General features: G+C 32.5%; 9 protein-coding genes and 1 non-coding gene across 10 annotated transcripts; 7 read left to right on the top strand and 3 right to left on the bottom strand.

Moving 5' to 3' along the window:
- Positions 1–309: 309 nt before the first annotated feature.
- On the top strand, positions 310–2,814 carry PPL_10932 (uncharacterized protein; the record flags this gene model as incomplete). Its single annotated transcript, XM_020581693.1, has 6 exons — positions 310–485; positions 607–973; positions 1,017–1,380; positions 1,679–2,062; positions 2,588–2,610; positions 2,809–2,814. 6 exons carry the CDS (start codon positions 310–312, stop codon positions 2,812–2,814), a joined length of 1,320 nt encoding a protein of 439 aa, XP_020427804.1.
- Positions 2,815–3,409: 595 nt separating this feature from the next.
- ddx3 (putative RNA helicase) lies at positions 3,410–5,665 on the top strand (the record flags this gene model as incomplete). Its single annotated transcript, XM_020581692.1, has 1 exon — positions 3,410–5,665. The coding sequence occupies one exon, from the start codon at positions 3,410–3,412 to the stop codon at positions 5,663–5,665; it is 2,256 nt and encodes a 751-aa protein (XP_020427803.1).
- Positions 5,666–6,898: 1,233 nt separating this feature from the next.
- PPL_10930 (uncharacterized protein) lies at positions 6,899–7,549 on the top strand (the record flags this gene model as incomplete). Its single annotated transcript, XM_020581691.1, has 2 exons — positions 6,899–7,135; positions 7,208–7,549. 2 exons carry the CDS (start codon positions 6,899–6,901, stop codon positions 7,547–7,549), a joined length of 579 nt encoding a protein of 192 aa, XP_020427802.1.
- A 573-nt stretch (positions 7,550–8,122) lies between these two features.
- Positions 8,123–9,111, top strand: PPL_10929 (uncharacterized protein; the record flags this gene model as incomplete). Its single annotated transcript, XM_020581690.1, has 2 exons — positions 8,123–8,250; positions 9,063–9,111. The coding sequence occupies 2 exons, from the start codon at positions 8,123–8,125 to the stop codon at positions 9,109–9,111; spliced, it is 177 nt and encodes a 58-aa protein (XP_020427801.1).
- A 365-nt stretch (positions 9,112–9,476) lies between these two features.
- On the top strand, positions 9,477–11,057 carry PPL_10928 (uncharacterized protein; the record flags this gene model as incomplete). Its single annotated transcript, XM_020581689.1, has 3 exons — positions 9,477–9,920; positions 10,023–10,666; positions 10,724–11,057. 3 exons carry the CDS (start codon positions 9,477–9,479, stop codon positions 11,055–11,057), a joined length of 1,422 nt encoding a protein of 473 aa, XP_020427800.1.
- Positions 11,058–11,152: 95 nt separating this feature from the next.
- elp3 (elongation protein 3) lies at positions 11,153–13,095 on the bottom strand (the record flags this gene model as incomplete). The annotated part of the gene is made up of 4 exons (XM_020581688.1): positions 11,153–12,465; positions 12,571–12,637; positions 12,707–12,942; positions 13,032–13,095. 4 exons carry the CDS (start codon positions 13,093–13,095, stop codon positions 11,153–11,155), a joined length of 1,680 nt encoding a protein of 559 aa, XP_020427799.1.
- Positions 13,096–13,379: 284 nt separating this feature from the next.
- Positions 13,380–13,453, top strand: PPL_10926. The gene has a single exon. It is a non-coding gene; the product is annotated as a tRNA-Phe (tRNA).
- A 2,653-nt stretch (positions 13,454–16,106) lies between these two features.
- Positions 16,107–18,009, bottom strand: PPL_10925 (uncharacterized protein; the record flags this gene model as incomplete). The annotated part of the gene is made up of 2 exons (XM_020581687.1): positions 16,107–17,626; positions 17,700–18,009. The coding sequence occupies 2 exons, from the start codon at positions 18,007–18,009 to the stop codon at positions 16,107–16,109; spliced, it is 1,830 nt and encodes a 609-aa protein (XP_020427798.1).
- Positions 18,010–18,501: 492 nt separating this feature from the next.
- On the top strand, positions 18,502–18,699 carry PPL_10924 (uncharacterized protein; the record flags this gene model as incomplete). The annotated part of the gene is made up of 1 exon (XM_020581686.1): positions 18,502–18,699. The coding sequence occupies one exon, from the start codon at positions 18,502–18,504 to the stop codon at positions 18,697–18,699; it is 198 nt and encodes a 65-aa protein (XP_020427797.1).
- A 757-nt stretch (positions 18,700–19,456) lies between these two features.
- On the bottom strand, positions 19,457–20,536 carry PPL_10923 (uncharacterized protein; the record flags this gene model as incomplete). The annotated part of the gene is made up of 6 exons (XM_020581685.1): positions 19,457–19,601; positions 19,697–19,966; positions 20,045–20,162; positions 20,238–20,289; positions 20,370–20,432; positions 20,519–20,536. 6 exons carry the CDS (start codon positions 20,534–20,536, stop codon positions 19,457–19,459), a joined length of 666 nt encoding a protein of 221 aa, XP_020427796.1.
- Between the last annotated feature and the right edge of the window lie 25 nt (positions 20,537–20,561).

Raw genomic sequence — 20,561 nt, 5'->3', positions numbered from 1 at the left:
AATATCATAACTTTTTAATAAACTGCAGTTATCACATTACTGATTTTATTTTTACTACTTTTGATCAATATTAGGTACATTCTTATTTTCCTCTCCCTCACTGAGGAAATTACACTCCTTTATTTTTAAGAAACATTACAAGAAAAAAACAGAGACGTTGCAAAATTTGTTCTTAAAGAAAAAATTATAATAACTGAAGGTTACATGATCATTTCCCTCATGAGGGAAAGTAGGTTTAAATATGTAATCTAGATAGTAAGTAAATTTAAATTGAACTTTTAGTTTTAATATTGAATTAACATTTCGAAAATGAAAAATATTCAATCAATTTTTATTTGTGTCTCTCTTATTTTATTTATTTCTGCTGCAGTTGAAGGTAACTACATTGAATTGTGTGCCCCATGTCTCAACGGTTATGCCCAAGATTGTGGCTCTAATAATGGAACTATTATTAAGTGTGTTACAATTCCATTGGATGTTTGTTAGTAAGTATCAATAATAAGAAAACATTTATAGAGATATTTACTAATATTACTCTCTATATATATATAGTACATTCAATGATGTTTGCGCAGATATCCCAATTACCAGAGCTTAATACATTAGTTCAATTAATAATGGTATTGTCTCTGGTTCAATTTATTCTTCCATGAATAATTGTTACCAACAAATTGGAGGTATTTCAAACACTGAAAGTTGTGGTACTTGTTCAAGTGGCACAACTTTAACCTGTCATTCTGGTAACACTACTGGATCAACTACTGGCACTTTCAACTCAACAACATCAGGAATATCCACCTTGAACAGAACTACAACTGGTCCCTACCTGACAACTGGAAGCACTACATTCAATCCATCAACAACAACTGGAGGTGGAGACAGCTATATTCAATTGTGTGGTGTATGTGCTCAAGGTTCTCTCCAAGGATGTGGTATCTCAGGATCAATAATATGTGTTTCCATCCCATTAGGAGTATGTTCTTAAGTATCAATACTTTGAACTCTTTTTTTTAAAGAATTATTTACTTATATTTATTTATTTTACATTTAGCACATTCAATGATATTTGCAGAGGTACCCCTATTGGCTCTGCTTACTACATTAATTCAATTAATAATGGTATCGTCTCTGGTTCAGTTTATCGTTCCATGAATGATTGTAACCAACAAATTGGTAGTATTCCAATCACTCAAAGTTGTGGTTCCTGTGAAAGTGGTACCACTGTCACCTGCCATAATGGTAACACTGGACCAATCACAACTGGATCAATCACCGCCACTGGAAACAGTATTTTCAATTCAACAACATCATCAGGATCTTCCACATCGATTGGAACAGAGGAAACCAATAACTCTTCATCTTTGAAATCAAATCTCTTTGGTTTGATCACGATTTCTGCATTCTTTTTACTTTTCTCTTCTTTTTAAATATTAATCTTAACTAATGACTTTAATGTTATTCACTTACTAAATTAAATATTTTTAAAAACGATTTGAAAATGTTAAAAACAATTAAAAAGTAATAAAAAATATTTAAAACTGCAAATTGTTGTCATCTTATTTTATTACTTTTTAAGTACAAGACTGTGGCTCTAATAAATCTTTTAATTAAAGCACACTCAATGATGTTTGTAATGATGGTATTCCTATATTCAGAGCTTACTTTATAATTTCAATAGAAAATGGTCACTGGTTCAGTTTATACTTCCATGGTGATTGTAACCAACGAAATCGTTCTATGTCTATCAATGAAGAATGTGGTGAATGTAATTATGATTCCATCCTCACCTGTGATCCTGATAACTCTACTGGATCCATAACAACAACAACAACAATTGGTTCGGTAACAAACACAGTTACAACCAGAGTGAATTCTGATTCATATGTTGTGATCAATACAACCACCGTATCGAGTGACTCTTCAACATTGACAACAACCATCACTTCAACAATCACATTTGGTGGAGACTCGAATGTCGTAACAACCACAACCTACAGTGAAGGAACAAAAACCACCACCGATACCTTCTCACTGAACATTATCTCTTTAAAAATATTTAAAAGTAAATTTATTTCAATAATTTGTTTTAATCATATTTAACTTCATTTTTTTTTACTTTTTTTTTTTTTTTTTTTTTTTTTTGCTCAAAATCCTTTCGTTCGTTATTTGTTTTTATTTAATAAATAAATCTATTCTATTTTGTTTTTTTTTTAAAAAAAGATTATTTGATATGGTTAAACCAACAAACACAAAACTTACACACTAAATGGGGGTCAAAATATATATTAAAATAAAACAAAATAAATAATGTGTTTGTGGTAGAGGTGTTATATCATTATATTTTTTGTGGTAATATTAAAGATTAGAATAAAAAAAAACATAATTTCTCTCTGTCTCTCTCTTACTCTCTCTCAACAACTTGATATTGTTGATTTAGTATGTTCAACAAAAATGTAACGTAACTTGTCGGTTTTATTTTTTTGGTATTTTTGAACATTTATTTTTGTTTTTTTTTTTTTTTTTCACTTAACTCAAAAAACATCCCGCTCTCAACAAAAACTCGATGAACGTTGTTTTCATTAACTAGTTTCAATCCCACATTTCGGTGAGGTAAGTTAAGTTCTCCCTATCTATTTATTTCTAGCAGTTGTTTTATATAGTTTTGGTTTTTTTTTTTGTTTCTGCTCTATCTCAACAATATCACTAGTTTGTAAAAAAAAGTAGTGGATCTACACAAATTACATTGTCTATTTATTTAATATTTTTAATTGTAATTTTAAATAAAAATTATTGATATTATTTAATAAGATTTAAACATCTTAATCTTTATTCATTTTTATTTCATTTTATATCTTTTTTTTTTTTCTTTTTCTTCTCTTTTTTTTTATTTATATCTGCAATATACAATTATTTTTAATAACAATCAAAAAAAGTATTTATTTAAACATTTATTAGTATTGATTTATGTGATATAGCTTTTTTTTTTTTTTTTTTTTTTTAATCAAACGCAAATAGATAAAAATATTAGATGGCGATTATTCTTTTGGATTGAAGTGAAGTTGTTGAGATTCGGAGATGTTGTGGTTGTGTTCTCTTTTCAATTAAATTAATTAACGTCGTCGTTCGAACATTGTATTTTGGTCGACGTTTTTATTTTTTTGAATTGTTTTTTTTGCTTGCGCTCAACAACAATTTCAATTTTTTGAAAAATAAATAAATAATAAATTTAATTAAATAAAATTCTATTTCTCACTTTTTTTGAAAAACAAAAAAAACCAACAACTATATATTCTCACATGTGAATTAAATTAATCTTATAATTAACAATTTTTTGTTTTAATTATTTATATAAATACATTACCTATAATACTATACAAAACATAGATATTCGTTTAGAATTATTAGCTATATGCCAATTGAAAAGTCAAAAGAAAATGATGGTAGTCCCCTGAACAATTTTTCAGGGCTAACCATCTCTAATGAGGGTAGTTCAAAAAATCAACCACCATTAAACAATAGCAACAACAGTAGTAATACCACTACTACATCGACCTCTTCGTCGACACCAGCTCCATACGTTCCACCATCGCGTCGTACCCGTGATTTCCAAAACCAAGCACCACGTGGAGACTACGATCGTCGTGGTTCCAACGAGAGAAGAGACAGTCGTGATAACTACGACAACCGTGACTCCCACGATCGTCGTGACAACCGTGATTCATTCGATCGTCGTGATAACAATGACAATCGTGATGCCCCACGTGACGCTCCAAGAGACGCCCCACGTGATGCACCAAGAGATGCCCCCCGTGACGCACCAAGAGATGCTCCACGTGATTCACGTGACTTCCGTGACTCTTACGATTCCTACGACCGTCGTGACAACCGTGGTGGTAGTGGCGGTGACTTTTACAAGTCTGGTCCACCATCCGGAGGTTACAGAAACGATCGTTGGGGAGACAACAACCGTGGAGGTGGATATAGTTCACCATCCTATGGTCGTTCATCTGCCTTCAACCGTGGAGGTTCCTCCTACGGTGGAAAGGGTGGTCGTCCACAAATTGAAAGATACTTTGACAAGTGGAATTCCTACCGTGATCCAAGAATCCACACTGAAATGAAGAGAGAAGACTTTACCGAGTTGGACGAGAAGACCGCCGAAGAAATCTTCAAGTCAAAGGCCAACCACGGTCTCGATTTCGATGCCTACGATGACGATGACATCTCCATCGAAACCTCTGAACACATCTGTGCTCCATTGAACTCCTTCATGGACATTGATCTCGGAGACGTTCTCTTTAAGAACATCAAGTACGCCAAGTACACCAAGCCAACTCCAGTACAAAAGTCTGCCCTCCCAATCATCATGAAGGGTCGTGATTTGATGGCTTGTGCTCAAACCGGTTCCGGTAAGACCGCTGCTTTCTTGTTCCCAATCATCTCTGGTATCTTGCTCGATGGTGCACCCGAGCCATTGGCTGCCTATCGTCCAGGTGTCCCACGTCCAGTTCACCCACGTGCTCTCGTCTTGGCACCAACCAGAGAGCTTGCACTCCAAATCTATGATGAAGCCTCCAAGTTCTCATATGGTTCACCAGTTACCTCTGTCGTAGTCTATGGTGGTGCTGAAATCTCACACCAAATCGCTGAACTCGATCGTGGTTGTGATATCTTGGTTGCCACCACCGGTCGTCTTGTCGATCTCCTCTCCAGAGGTAGAGTCTCTTTGGCTCACGTCAAGTACCTCGTTCTCGATGAGGCCGATCGTATGTTGGATATGGGTTTCGAGCCACAAATCCGTCAAATCGTCGTCGACAACGACATGCCAGGCAACCGTGACCGTCAAACACTGATGTTCTCTGCCACCTTTCCCAAGCCAATTCAAAATCTCGCCTCTGATTTCTTGAACAACTACATCTTCTTGAAGGTCGGTGTTATCGGTACCACCCAAAACATCACTCAACGTATTGAATACGTTCAAGACGACGAGAAGAACAGTTACTTGTTGGATTTCTTATCAACCCTCAAGTCTGACGGTCTCACCTTGATCTTTGTTGAGACCAAGCGTCTCTGTGACTCCTTGACTCACTACCTCAACACCAAGGGATTCGCCTCCACCTGTATCCACGGTGACTTGTCTCAATACGAAAGAGAGAGTGCACTCAACAGTTTCCGTACCAACCAAACCCCATACTTGGTTGCCACTGATGTTGCCTCTAGAGGTCTCCACATCCCCAACGTCCTCTACGTTATCAACTTTGACTTGCCAACAGACATTCATGTCTACGTTCATCGTATCGGTCGTACTGGTCGTGCCGGTAAGAAAGGTTTCGCCATCTCTTTCTACAACGAGAGAAACAAGTCACTCTCCACTGACTTGCTCCAATTGATGAGAAAGTCCAACCAAGAAGTCCCAGATTGGTTCGAGCGTACCGTCTCTTACTCATACAGCAAGCCAAAGAACACTCCACCACAAAAGTCAAGATACAACAACAATGACTCACCATTCAACAACAAGGGTTACAATAACAACTACAACAATAACAATAACAACAACGACAGATACAATCGTAATGAACGTAGAGGAGGTGGTGGTGGTGGCGGTGGTAATCATGATGATTACTCAATGCATCACAACTATTTCAACAACGGTGGTCAATATTAAATTACTCCCAACAAACAAAACTATGTTTTTTTTTCAATAAATTAAAATAAAATTTATTCTTTTTAAAATTACATAATATAAATCTTTTTTTATTTGTTTAATCCCACTCTTTATTTAACTATTATTAAAGGAACAGATAAATGAAGAGTGGGATTTCCCAATCAAAAGGTGTTTTGCAAATTTTTTTTCAAATAGTTTTTTGTTTCAGATACCATTCATAACTGACTTGTCAAACGACACACTAACACACATAAATAATTAAACACACAACAACAACAACACAAAAGAACACAAGTTTGTTCTCTAATTAATTAAGATAAGAGAATGAGAAGAAAACTTGTTCATAATAGGAATCTTTTGTTCCCCAAAACAACAAATAACAATAATATAAACATTCCTAACTATATTAGTAAGGATCATTCATCATACTCGTTTGGTACATCAATCAATACCAAAATAATATTAAACAATAGAACTTCATCAACGTTCAACTCTAAATATTATGATTATTTAAATAAATGTAGCAATCATACTAATAATATTAGTAATATTAGTAATCAAATCAATCAAACAATGTATTATCATAGTAGTAGTAATAATAGTATTGATAGTGAAACAATAAAATCATTCTTTATTAATTATTCTAGAAAATATAAAAATATAAAAATAGATTCTTTAAATTATGTAAGTAATATATCTATAGTTTTGTTGTTATTGAACTTCAATAAAACTAAATTAATTTCTATTGTTTATTAGAAAGATAGATTAAATGAAATTGAAGTGTTTGTAAAACCATTCATTGAGAGAGTAGATAGTATTTCAAAGTCTGTTCAATTAACAAAAGAGTTTGAGAGATGTACATCAGGTCTGTTGACCGATGACATTGAGTTGTTAAACTCGATATTCCAGGTGCGTACTGATTTGGATCATTCACAACAGTTTCAATCGCTCAGTGAGAATCTCGTTGGTTTCGAATCGTCGTTGATCACCACGCTAAAGTCGGTGTTGACCAACGATCAGCTGGTAGTACAATCTATCGATCCGATGTTCACACATCCCGATATTCTGAAGCAGATGCTCGAGAACGAAGCTGTACATCCATACACCAGCCACAATCAGCTATTCGATAGGATCAGAAGTGGACGACTCTGTTTGGTGCTGTTCCACCGAACACTACCTACACTTCCACTGATGTCACTCTATATTGCGCTGACCGAAGGCATAGCCGACAACATGAAGATCATCAATGAGAAGCAAGTCGATTTGACAAAGGTCGACTCTGCAATGTTCTATTCGATATCATCACTTCACAAAGGTCTAAAGAATGTAGACCTTGGACATATTCTAATTAGTAGAGCCACAGAGTATCTTCAGATAAATCCACAGATAAAGAATTTTTGTACACTTTCACCAATACCCAATTTCAGAAACTATCTAAAGAGAAGATCGAATCAGGATGAATCAATTAAGGTAATTAATTGAAAAGTCTATTTTTTTTTGATTTATTATTAATGCTTTTTATTCATATTTTTTTTTGTACAGGGATTATTAAATATAAATGATTTAGAGAATATTGAAGAGAATAAAGATAAATTGACATCGTTGTGTCTACGTTATCTATTTGTAGAAAAGAAAAAGAATAACAAGGCAATGGACCCAGTTTGTAATTTTCACTTAAAGAATGGAGCATCTATTTATCGATTGAATTGGTCCGGTGATACATCGAGTCAACGTATCAATGAAAGTTATGGTCTGATGGTAAACTATCTTTATTTAACATCTGCAAAATCATCAAATTCAATCAATTACAAACAGAATGGAGTGATTACACATCAAAAACCAATAGATCAACTTGCTACACATTTAAATATAACCATTAAATAAGTTACCAATACACTTTTGGTTTTTTTTTTTATTATTTATTTATTTATTAAATTAAGATAAAGTAGGTTTAAAATTCAACTTCATTGAAATATATACTATTGAGACAATCTATCCTAATTATATGTAATGAATAGATAGGTAGGAGAGTGAGTATACATATATAATGTAGCTACAAATCGATTTAAGAGTATGAATTGAAGATTCATCAGTGTTGGTTTATATATTTTAGTATTATGAAAACAATACAAATTTGTATTTTTAAATCTAAAAATTATTAATATTAATATAAATAAATTAGTATAAAAGTTTAATGATTTAATATAATTTATAAAATCACACACACACAAATCGACGTCTCGAGAATTATAAAATATATATCTCAAAAATTGGTTTGTTTTGGAAAAAATCGATAGATAGAATTGTTTGTATGATTGTCTGCATGTTTATGTTTTTTTTATTTTTAATTTTTTTTAATTTTGATCATCATTCAATCTTGTGTGGTGTGTTATTTTCTTTTTTTCTTATGATTTTGAACAGATACAAAATAAATGTCATACTTCACAATTCATTAAAATGTTTCGACAACTTAAGGACAATATCAGATTCAAAACACATGTTGTTGCAGCAGCACCAGCAACTTCCCCACAACAACAATCAATAACAAAAATAATAAGCTTCTGGGTTGATGAAGCTCCACCATCGTATTGATTATAATGACCAGTGTGAGTAGAGAGAGAGAAAGAGAGATAGAGAGAAGCCAGATAATAATAAAAACAATAAGCCAACAACAATTGTTTAATAGTGATTATATTAATTAGTTCCAGTAGAGACAACAACCTCGCACACCACAACCAATCCTTTTTGTTTTGTTTTGTTTTTGATTTTAGCATATGGTTGATGAACTGAGAGGACTGTTTGCATACTGAACACTGTTCATTCATTAAATCTTACAAATAGGTTGGATTTTATAAAAATAATAATTAGTAATCCCCATTCTCACTACATTATTTCTTTCTGTCATTTACCACTGATTTGTTCTCTCCTCTTCTTACTTTATTTTACAATTGATCAAATATTATTTTATCTATCTATTCTTTTTTTTTTTCTTTTTTTTTGTTTTGTTTTTTAAACTTGTATTATTTTATAAATTCTTTTGAATTTAGTGTTAGATATATTATTTAATTAATCAGTCAATCAGTCAAATATTAGATAGATATAAATTATGATGTTATTGTTATTTAGAGTTTCGTGTAATTACATTCAATAGATCTTCCAATTAGATAAAGACATTTTTGCATAGTATACCGATTTTTTAATTTTTTAGGTTAGTGAGTAAGTAAGTGATATGATTAGTGACATTCCAATCAATATCGAAAGGTGTCATTTTTTTTTTGTGGTGTGTATTTTCACTTGTTATATTTATTTGATCACAATCATCTGGTGTTTTAAATAACAATATATAATAGTTAGTTAGGGTCGTTAGCATTTTATTAATTCTATTATTTATTATTAGTCTATTTTATTATTCTACTACTATCATCCCACATCATGCACAACATTAATATATAACCATTTTCAGTTGTTTTTGATTTCTTATTTTTTCTATTATTATATTCTGTCTCTTAATCTATTTGTTTTTTGTTTTTTGTTTTTGCTTTAATCATTCATCATCATGCATGTTTGTTCAAAAGTATTTCTTGTCTTACCATATACTAAATAAATATAAAAAAAAAATATTTTGTCCAAATTATTATTTATTTTATTTAATTTTATTTATTTCAAAATTATTTATTTATTGCCATTAACAATCATAATAAATTCTATAGAACTATAGATAGATATATCGCCATCCAATAAATAAGAAGGTTTGGATTCAATAAATAGTAGATAATTACAAAAATAATAAAATATAATAATAAAAAAAATAATGTCAAACAATCCAATCAAACAAAGTTCATCGGATCGATTATCGAATTCTCAGCAATCAAGCAATAGATATGCTCTTCCTTTGAACACACCACAGTATGGCGCAGCAGATATTCCAATCACTCCAGAGTTTGGCCAACCACCAATAATAACACAGCCCTATTTCCAAGAAGTTCCTATGGGTGATATTCAGTTGGGTGCGATGGACCTAAATTCCCAGCCATACAGTTCTTCGGAAAAGCATGTGCACTACGATACCAATCCAAAGGTTTTCTTTTTGCCACCAGACAAGCCAGTCAAGATTGTTTTTCATAATTTTACCAACTCTCTCACTTCCATCCTACAAGCGATTTTCATTCCATTGATCACTACATTTCTTATCACGTTGATTCCGGTTGGTCCGTTGTCCAACACAGGTTTTCTAAACAATTGGTTATATAATATTGTATATATCCCTGCGGTAACAATCTCGATTTCAATATTCCATATTGGTTGGGCACATACATTTATAAAAGACTATAAGTGTTATTCTCCTATATTCGTTCAGACTTTTGTTTGCTCTCTGGTGTTCTCATTGGTCAACCAATTTTCAGCATATTTCCCACTGCCAATCTATATTTTCCTACTGCCACTTTTAAATTTGACATTCCTCTCGCTCATGATCTATCTACGTTCCGCTAGAAGATTCACACCGGAATTTAATGCTGCTTTTAGAAGGTATTTCGTTTTCCTTGTCCTCTGTACCCTTGTCATTGCCGTCTCCATTGGCTATGTAATTGCCTTTTCATACAAAAGCTACCAGATCCTTACAGGTGTAGTTTATTATATTATTATTTTCTTTTTGAATCATTGTGTCATTCAAGTCACAAGAAGTGGAACATCAAAAGGAACACACAATGTCATAAGTTATTGGGTGGAGACCATGTCAGAGATGGTCTTCCTATTCATGTTAATCAAAGTGGTTCCAGTCAATTTCTACATTCTACTTGCAATCAAATTGATTGCCACAGTTAGATACCCATTCTTTTTAACTGATCGTTATTGGAACTGGAGAAACGATGTTAAAGACAAATTGGATCAAAAAGGAATTGATTTTAGTTTTTCTGTATTGGGATTACTTTTACCTGTTAGCATTGAAAGAGATGAACATAAAACAAGAGTAGTAGATAGATTTTTCTTTACTGTTTTATGGTAACTATAAATTTTAATATATTTTTATTAAATTATAACTAATCATCATTTTATTAGTTATTGTGGAGTACCATTATATTATATTTTAGTATCATTATGTGTTAGATGGAGTCCAACTGCCAAATTTTATCCATATTTATTAATTTCTGAAAATGATTACATTTGGTTGCTAATTTATGCATTCTTTTGTAGTTTTACTTCATTTATGAGTTTCTTGGTCATTCGATATCTATTCCAAGTGAAATTCCATCTCTCAGTACTCAATCATCCAATGTTATCGCTGAAAAATAACGTTAGATTATTCATGTTTTGTAATTTTAGTGCATTATTATTACCAATTACATTTATGTTATTACATAATAATGTATATTATTTAGTAAATTCAAAATAAATAAAATTAATAAAATAAAAAAAAACTTGAAATAGATTAAAGATTTCAAGTTTGAAAGATCTTTTGTTTTGTATTGTTTTTTTTAATAATTTTATTTAAATCAATGACTTGCTCATATATGGTCCATCCAATTCATAACCCAATTTTCTATAGTAATGACGTGTACCAACACCAGCAATGACAGCGAGTTTAACTGATCCGTGCTCCTCTCTGGCGATTCTCTCTGCCTCTTCCATCAATAATGTTCCGTAACCTTGATGTTGGAATTTGGTTGGATCACGGTTGTGAATTGGTACGACACTACCATAGACGTGTAGCTCTCTAACGATGGAGCAGTTCTCCTTGAGCTCTGGTCTGAATGTGGTCTCTGAACACTTTCTGAGACGCAACAAACCAATCAAAATATCCTGCTTTGGATCTTCGTACGATAAAAATGTTTCCCAACCACCGTTGGCAGTGTAATCACGACGAATCAACTCGACTTGATCTGGCTTGATCTTGTGGTGAACCTCTTGAATACCGACCTCTCTGGTTCTGACATCACGACACTTGGTACCGAAATCCTTCATTCTAGCAAGACAAAGCTCACGAAGATTACCGTACTCTACACCAGAGGTAACCAGTGGCATTGGAATATCACGTTGAATACGATAGATTCTAGTCCAGGGTGGAACGAGAGCGAGAATCTTTGCAATTAAATCGACCAAACTGTCGGGCGAGTAGTTCTTGTAGGTTCCAGTCTTCCAGAGTTCGTAGAGACCAGTACCACGAATGACCAGTGTTGGGTAAATCTTGAGACCGTCGGCACGGAATGCTGGATTTTCAAAGAATTCCATGAATCCATATACATCACGCTCCATACCCATGTTTGGAAGATCTGGCATCATATGTGCAACCACCTTGAATCCACTGTCTTTGGCGAGTTGGAATGACTCCAAGACAGCACGAACAGTGTGTCCTCTGTTGGTGTCTCTTGCAATATCTTCAAACACTGACTGCACACCGATCTCCAAACGAGTGCAACCGTAGTTCAACATGTTACCGAGATGCAATTTCAAACAATGATCTGGACGTGTCTCGATGGTGATACCAATACACTTGGTATTGGATTGCTCCGAGTATTTCACGGCTTCAGCCACGTTGTTTGAAGAGTGACCAGAGAGTGCATCGTGTAGATTTCTAATAAAGTAATCTCTGTATTCCGCTGGCAATGACATGAATGTTCCACCCATAATAATAAATTCTACCTTTTCAACACTGTGTCCAAGACGCTTCAATTGATCGATTCTACTCTTTGTTTGGAGATATGGATTGTAACGTGCTCTAATTGCACGCATCGATGTTGGTTCATATCCTGTATATGATTGTGTAGAGTATTCGAAATCTGAATCTGGTCCACCTGGACAATCTATTAATAATTTTAACAAAAAAACGATGTTTAATAAATATTAGTAAACAAATCATCATTTTGATCTTAAATCTAAATAGTTGTCTAAGTAATCCATACAAATACAAATGTTTCCAGTCATTGCAAGATGTGGACATCTATGTGGTTTACACATAACAGCTACAACTGCGATCTATATAGGGAATATATATATATTAATAAAAACGAATTGAATTGAAAGAATAATATTATAGATAGTTACACCTGATGCAGTTCTAACTGGTTTTGCTTTTAATGCAGGTAGCAGAGCAGCTTTGTAATCTTCGGGAATTGCAGAGATAATATCGACTGTCTTTGGTTGATCTGACAATGAGTTCTTGGCGGAGAGATCAGCCTTTACTTTGAGAAGATTGACCTTCTTTCCTTCTTTATATGCATTGATCAATGTATTGACAATCTCTGCAACTGTCTTTGTGAATTGTGGTGTACTCTTTCCATCTGTTTGATGATTATGATAGCACTTAGGTATTAGATATCTATTTCTTCTTTTTTATTTTTATTTTTTTGATCTTTTATCAATAACTTACAAACAGGCTTAGCACCAGCTTTGGTAGACTGCTTTGGGTTGAAATTATCAACCATCAAAGACATTGTTTAATATTTATTTCTTTGATTAGTGATTTAAAACTAATTGAACTATAAATGTGACAGTTATAAATAAAACCGACACAAGGACATTTTAAAAAAAATCGAAGAAACAACTTGAGAAAAAAAGTAAAAACTATCTATATTTATTAGTTATTTAATAATGATAAAGAGGAATCTAATATTTTATTCAAAAGGGGTATTATTTGTAAAAAAAATAAAATTATTAAAATTTTATTGAATTATTCAACAAAATAAAACCAAATTTATATTATCTTTACATTAAATATGCCGTCTTAGCTCAGCTGGTAGTAGCGTAAGACTGAAGATCTTAAGGTCGTTGGTTCGATCCCGACAGATGGCATTTTTAATTTTTAAATTTTTAATTTTTAAATTTTTATTGTCCGCATGCGAAAAGTCCTGTGAAATTTTGAACGCTTTCACCAGGAACCTGGGTGAACTGCATAGAGTCATCCACTGGTTTAACCTGTTCAAGCTATCCACCACTGCGGATGTTAACTCTAGTAAATCGGTTATCATTCCGCTCGGTAACACTTCCACCACCAACCTTCCGTTCCCTGTCTCCACCGTCCCTGAAAGATACTTAGGTGTCAATTTCAACCCGGATGGTCACTGCTCCAAACTGGCAAGTATAATCAATCTTATTAAAGCTAACCTAGCTCTGTATAAGTATAAAGTTTATACTCTAAGAGCTAAATCAACTATCATTAAATCTTATGTGCTTCCCATGCTCTTCTATCACTTCTATCTTGAATCGCCCACACCTGATCAAATCAAGCTTGTCAACAGACTTATCGCTTGGTTCTTCACCAGTGCTCCTGATGCCAAAGCAAAGTTCACCGCTTTGATGTCTTTGGACAGGTCTTGCTTTCACTGGAATGATGGTGGTCTGAATTTGTGGGATCTATCTCTTCGCTCTGCTGCTTATAAGATATGGGTCTTTAATAGATTCCTGTTGTTAAGTAGAAGCAACTCTTTTGGTTACTTCAAAACTTGGTCATCCATGCTTGATTGTGCCAAAAAATTTACTAATCCAACTTCTTCACCATCCTTCAAACTGTTCCATTCGTCTTGGATGGATTTTAGAAACAATCACTTCTCCAGAGTCGTACCGGGCAATCCCATCCTTGCTGATGATGGTAGTCTCCTTACTCTGAAGGAAATCTATTCTGTCCTATTCAACCACAAGTATCCCCGAGTCCGCCGTACTGAAGGTCAACTAACTATCCAGATTGGTCACTCTTTGGTTCTCCAATCTCAGTTCCTGCATATATCCAAGGTCAAAGCGCCTATGCTACGTAACAGCATATTCCGGCTGTACTCTCACACCTTCCCCATCAACCACAAGCGCACTGGTCATGTCTGTGAGTTCTGTGGTGACACCTTCACTGAACTCTGCAACCCACATGAGCATTTCTTCTTCAAATGCAGGAATGTGTTTTCACAGCAGTTCCTTTCCATTATCAAACATATATACCACAAGTACTGTAACTATAGACTTCGCAATTGGAAGCACTCGTGCATCAAGTTCGACGGTCCTATTCGTACTACTGTCCACTTCACCCACCTTACTGCTGCTATCGTACATTCGTTATGGCAGGCGCTGTCCTGTGAAATGTTTGGTGATGGTACCCATTACAAGCTGGAAAATACCGTCAAAAGAGCAGTCACCCATTACACCAAATTAATCGATGCCAATTACCACAAGCTTAATTTCACAATCGCTAATTCTATCTCCCAAGGAATCACTGTCGATTGCTCTGCATTAACGCGTAAATTTAAATCTGATTGGAATTTAAATCCTTCCAACTACGTGCCACCGCTTTATACTGTTGTTCATCAACACGCAACTACTGTTAGATCTATTCTATCCTAATACTACTCAACTTATTAATTAATAATAACTATAACAATAATAATAATAACAATAATAACAATAATAATAATAATAATAATAATAATAATAATAATAATAATAACATTTTATTGGCTATATTTCTCACGGCCTGTGTGAGAATGTAAATATAATATAAAACACGAACTAGCAGGTTAATATCAATACCTGCAATTTGTTGACTGATCATGAGTCAACAAATTTTTTTTTTGCAAAAAAAAAAAAAAAAAAAAAAAAATTTCTCTCAATTAGTTTTGTATATATTTATTTATTTATCTGTAAATTAAAACTTTAGTCACATTTGTATGGTAAAAATTAACTTATATTTGTTCAATCACAGCATTGTTAAGTTGATTTTTACTTTTTTAACATAAAGCCTTTTTTTGCAATCATCACTCGTTTTTATTCATTTTTTTTTTCATTTTATCAAATTTTTTAGAAATCCTAGAACGTCACTGTCATTTTACATTCTGCTATTCTAGTCCGTTGGGATGACTTCGCCCTCTTGTGACTGCGCTACACAAAAAAGTGGTTCTTATAGTGTGCTGAGAATCATGTAGATTGGTGTAAAATTGTTTGATGATTCTGGCGAGATCGATATTATGGTTTGAGATATCTTTCGAACCTACGCTGGCAAATGATAACAATCAATCATTTATACCTCAGACGGGATAGAGGATATGGTATCCATCCGTATGTCATACTATTCACATTGGTATTCGCTCTTAGTCGGGTGAAAGTGAACAGATACCAGTACTTAATGGATATAGCAGCGATCAACAATCGAGAATAGACACACTCCTTAATGATTTAACAGCAAATCATACGCCTTGTCAACGTAGATAGAAGCCATCATATCGTGGAATGTGGCGATGGAAATTTAATAGTTAGAATGACTAGATATAGAATCTAGAAATGGTAAAGTTCATAAAACAATTCTTTTAGGATATGGGAGAATCGTTCTTTATTTTATATGTTATGAAAATAGACACTAATCAAATAAAACAAAGATAAAAAGTTTGATAGAAATTATTTATAAAATAAGAATATATTTGTTTTTAGAAAATTCCAATACACAAAATAATTATTAAATTTCTTTTTATTATTGTACATTGTTTAAAATTTGTTCAAGTTTGGAATGGTGAAATATTTTAGCAATTAATTTTGCAGATAAATCATTCATTATATAATATTCTTTATCCAACTTTCTAATAGTTTTTGTTATATTACAAATGATTTTGTTGATTGATTTGATTGAGCTGCCAATGGTGATATTGATATCAGAACGATTTTCAAGGACAAGTGTTCTGAGTGTTGATGGTATTAAATGTAAAATATTATTGATTTCATTTTTACCAATATCCATATATTCAATGGTGTTTGGTAGTTTAACTATTTTAGGAGGTCCATCTTTGAATGTTGGAAGACGTAATTCTCTTAATGAGCATGATTGATCAGCAGAACCATCTCCAACAAAGTCAATTATATTCTCATTTGAATTTAACCAATTAAAAAACAATGTAATTTTTCCAACGCCAGATGGTAGAGTTATCGTTGATTCTCTTGATTCTCCACATATTATCAATTCATCGATCCTTATGTTTGATGCGATTGTAAGAATACTATTATATTCATATTGGAATAATTCAAAGTGATATTGCAATGTTTCTGGGAAAATTTCATTGATATTAAATTGACAATCATCAAGATTGACTCTTTTCAATGATGTTGGCATTGTTCCTCTCAATTTCGTTCGTATGTTACAGTAGAATGATTTTATAGTTCGAGGGAGGTAGTTGACATTGAAAATTGTGGTATCTCTACCAACTTCATCATGAAAATCAACTGTAAGTGATTGAAGTTTGGAAAGTGATGATATGGCTTGTAACCACGATATTGGTAAACAAGATTCGGCTGAATATTGTAAATCTTCTAGGTTTGGTTGTAATGCTACAGGTTCGGGTGGTGGAATATAACTATAAAGATATAAACGTTCAAGAGACAATGGAAGTACTCCTGGTTGAATTTCATATTGATAATAATATCTGCCTTCTACGAACAATTCTAGCAAACCAACTGGAAGTACACCCTGTTTAATTTCGAAATCGTAGGAAGAGAAAATACAATCGAGTAAACCAACTGGAAGTACACCTGGTAGAATTTCATGTTGGTATTTGAAAAAAGAAATTACACGTAAACCATCTGGAAGTACACCCGGTCGAATTGTTTGTCGATATTTGATTAGAGAAAGATTTTGCAAACCTTCTGGAAGTGCGCCTTGGGGAATTTCAATTTGATAGTTGTCTAGAGTAAGTGTGTGCAAACCATCGGGAAGTACACCAGGCCGAACCGCTTTTTCGATAGTATTATTAAAATTCAACACTTTTAATGAATTGGGAAATGATCCTTTCAAAAGTGGTTCATTAAAATTCTTCAATTCAACAGATTTGACTGAATTTGATAATCCATATTTCAATGTCTTGCATCCATCCAACTTTGTAACTGATTGTGATTCTGATATCAGTTTATAGAGATACTCCTGCTCCTCTTCTAAAAAAGATTTGGGAGAAATATAGATATTTGAAACATTGTCGGGAATACTTTTGAGATTTCTAACATCATCTTTTAGAATGATAAAGTAGTCAGTTTCATGAATAAATTCAATCGTATAGCTTTATCAAATGAAAATAAATACCTATATTATAATCTTTTTTGGTATAACCAATAAAAAGTCTACAATCAGTCTTTGATTGAATTGATTTAATAAAGATATTATTATATGATGGTAATTTGAAATGTTTATGATATTGATTGATATCAGTGGTATTAAGTGGAAATATGGGGATACTATCAGTGTTGAATATTAAATATTTATCTCGATCATTGTACCATCTCTTGCAAACTAAACTGAAACAAATGCGATCAACGATATCTTTTAAGTTGCTTATTATTTTATTTAATATTAAATGTGATAGATTTACTATTTTATCTGTTTTATTATTCATTTTATCTAAATTTTTTTTAAAGATCAAAGTATTTTTTTTTTTTTTGAAATTTTTCTTGTGACCTCTTATTTTTTTTTTATTTTTTGAAATTAGTCCTTTGAAGTAGAAAGGGAGCCAGTTTTGTTTTAGACTATTAAAAAAAAAATAATAAAAACATATAAACAATTATTAAAAAATAAAATAAAATATTCATTATTTTTGATAAATTCGATATCAACTGGTAGAGTAACTATATAGGTTAAAGAGATTGATACCCAGCATGCTTGGCAGTGAGTGATAGTTATGCTTTGACAGAGCAACCTACCGGTGGTTCACTAATTGTTTATAGAACGCAACCAACAAACACTACAAATGCTACCAACAACAACAAGGGAAGAAGAGAGAATTGTCTTTGTTGTATTTCAGAAGTTCGTTGTTGTTGTTGCTGTGGTTGTAGTTGCTGTAATTGGAGTTGTTGAATTTTCTCTTGAAAGCAATAACTATCGATATGAAATGCAACCAGGTGTACTTCCATTGTCTCTCGAAAATTTATCTCTTAATAGTCATCCATCTGAGGATGAATTACCACCAACCCTAGGAGATCAACAATATCCGGTGGCAACATGTTTACCAATTTCATGGTTACAAGCGATATCATCACTTCCAAACCTTCAAAAACTTTATGTTTATTTTTCCTATGATGTTAATTAAGATACTATACTCAATCTCGAGTACCTCCCACCAACTCTAGAATATTTAGAATATTTTAATACCAAGAACGAAATTGAAAGGAGCAATGCCCACATCTTTGAAAAGCATGACCTTGATGAGTGTCAATTTCAGGTGAGAAGATATTGACTTTGATGGAGATGGTAATACCGATCAAGCATGTTCATTAAGAAAAGTGGCATTTCTCATTCGACAATGGAACACCACAAGTTAAACTACCAAACACCGTCGAATTTCTAGATCTTGGTTATAATGATCTCGATGATAATATATTACAGTGGGTACCTTCATCAGTAAAAACTCTTAAAACTCCTAAAATCAATATCACCATTCCCAAAATCAAATCAATAACCAATATCATTAGAAATTTTATTCTTTTCCAAACTATTCGAAAGTTGGATGAAAATTATTATTTAATCTATGGTGACTATGAAAGCATAGATGATTCAGTAAACATAATTGCCAAGATATTTCATCACTCTAAACTTGAGAAAATCTTGGGCACAAAAATAGAATAAAAGAAAATTATTGGTGTTTCAATCAATCTATAGATTGTTTCTTTTAAAAATAAAATTAATTTTGTAACAGACGCTGTGTCTTTTGTTTTTTTTTAATTATTATTTTGATTTATCTGATGTTATAATTTTGTAAAGTTATATTGATTGTATTTATTGTAATTATGTTGTATTTGTTGTAATTTTAATTTGATTAATGATTCCAATTATATATGATTATTGATTTATAAATCTTCATCGTCATCTGGAACTAAAGGGAGTACCATTGCTCTTTGTAGTTCTTCTTCGTATCTTCTTAGTTGATCAGGATCGATTGCAACTGATGGAATATCTAATAAAGGTGGTTCTACCAATGAAACTTGTTTATTTCTAAACAAACAAAATATCAATGAAAATGTTAATATTTAGAAAGATAATAAAATAAAGATTATACAATAAAGATTGTTATTAATAATAATATTTACCCAAGTAATTTAGAGAGGAGATAGGTAAATGGTTTTTCAAAGTTGTAGTTTGATTTGGCAGAGATATCATAGTATCCAAGTCCAAACTTTCTGTGGAATGTGATCTGGGAGGGTTTAACTTTTCTATCTTTGACATCCACTTTGTTTCCCAATATCACAACTGGGATATCTTCACACACTCGACGAAGATCTGAGAACCAATTGGGAATGTTCTTGTATGTCATTCTTGAGGTTACATCGAACATTAACATTGCACACTGCGCATTGATACTGGTAAAAAATAAATAAATGATTATTAGATATGTTAAACTCTTTCATTCATTGTTTTGTTGCTTTGTTGATACATACTAGTATCCATCTCTTAATCCTCCATATTGTTCGTTTCCAGCGGTATCCCACACATCAAAAAGGATCTTTCCATAATTCGTATAAAATGGTAATGGATTGACTTCACATCCAACCGTTGCTATAAATTGTTTAAATTTTAAATTAGTATTTATATTTTAAATAAAATATCTTTTTGTTTAATTTTTATACTTACGAATGTATCTTGCTTGGAATTCTCCAGAGACATGGCGTTTAACATAACATGTCTATTTGAATGAAATAAATAAAATTAGTTAGATTTGATTTCGATAAACAAAATGAATTTTGAAAATAATTTTAAACTTACTTTTCCTACACCTCCATCTCCAATGAGCACTATTTTAATAGATGCAGCAATTGGAGTTTGTGACTTTTTAATATCAGTTAGTTCTAACCATTAAATATAAATCATCACCTGATGATTTAGTTTGTTTTGATCTTCAAAAACATTCTTACTTTATTGATTGTTGTCATTTTATTTATCTTTTGTGATTTAGAA

The sequence above is a fragment of the Heterostelium album genome, assembly GCF_000004825.1.
Source record: "Heterostelium album PN500 unplaced genomic scaffold PPL_scaffold15, whole genome shotgun sequence".
NCBI lineage: Eukaryota > Evosea > Eumycetozoa > Acytosteliales > Acytosteliaceae > Heterostelium > Heterostelium album.
This window is presented reverse-complemented; position numbering and strand designations above follow the sequence as displayed.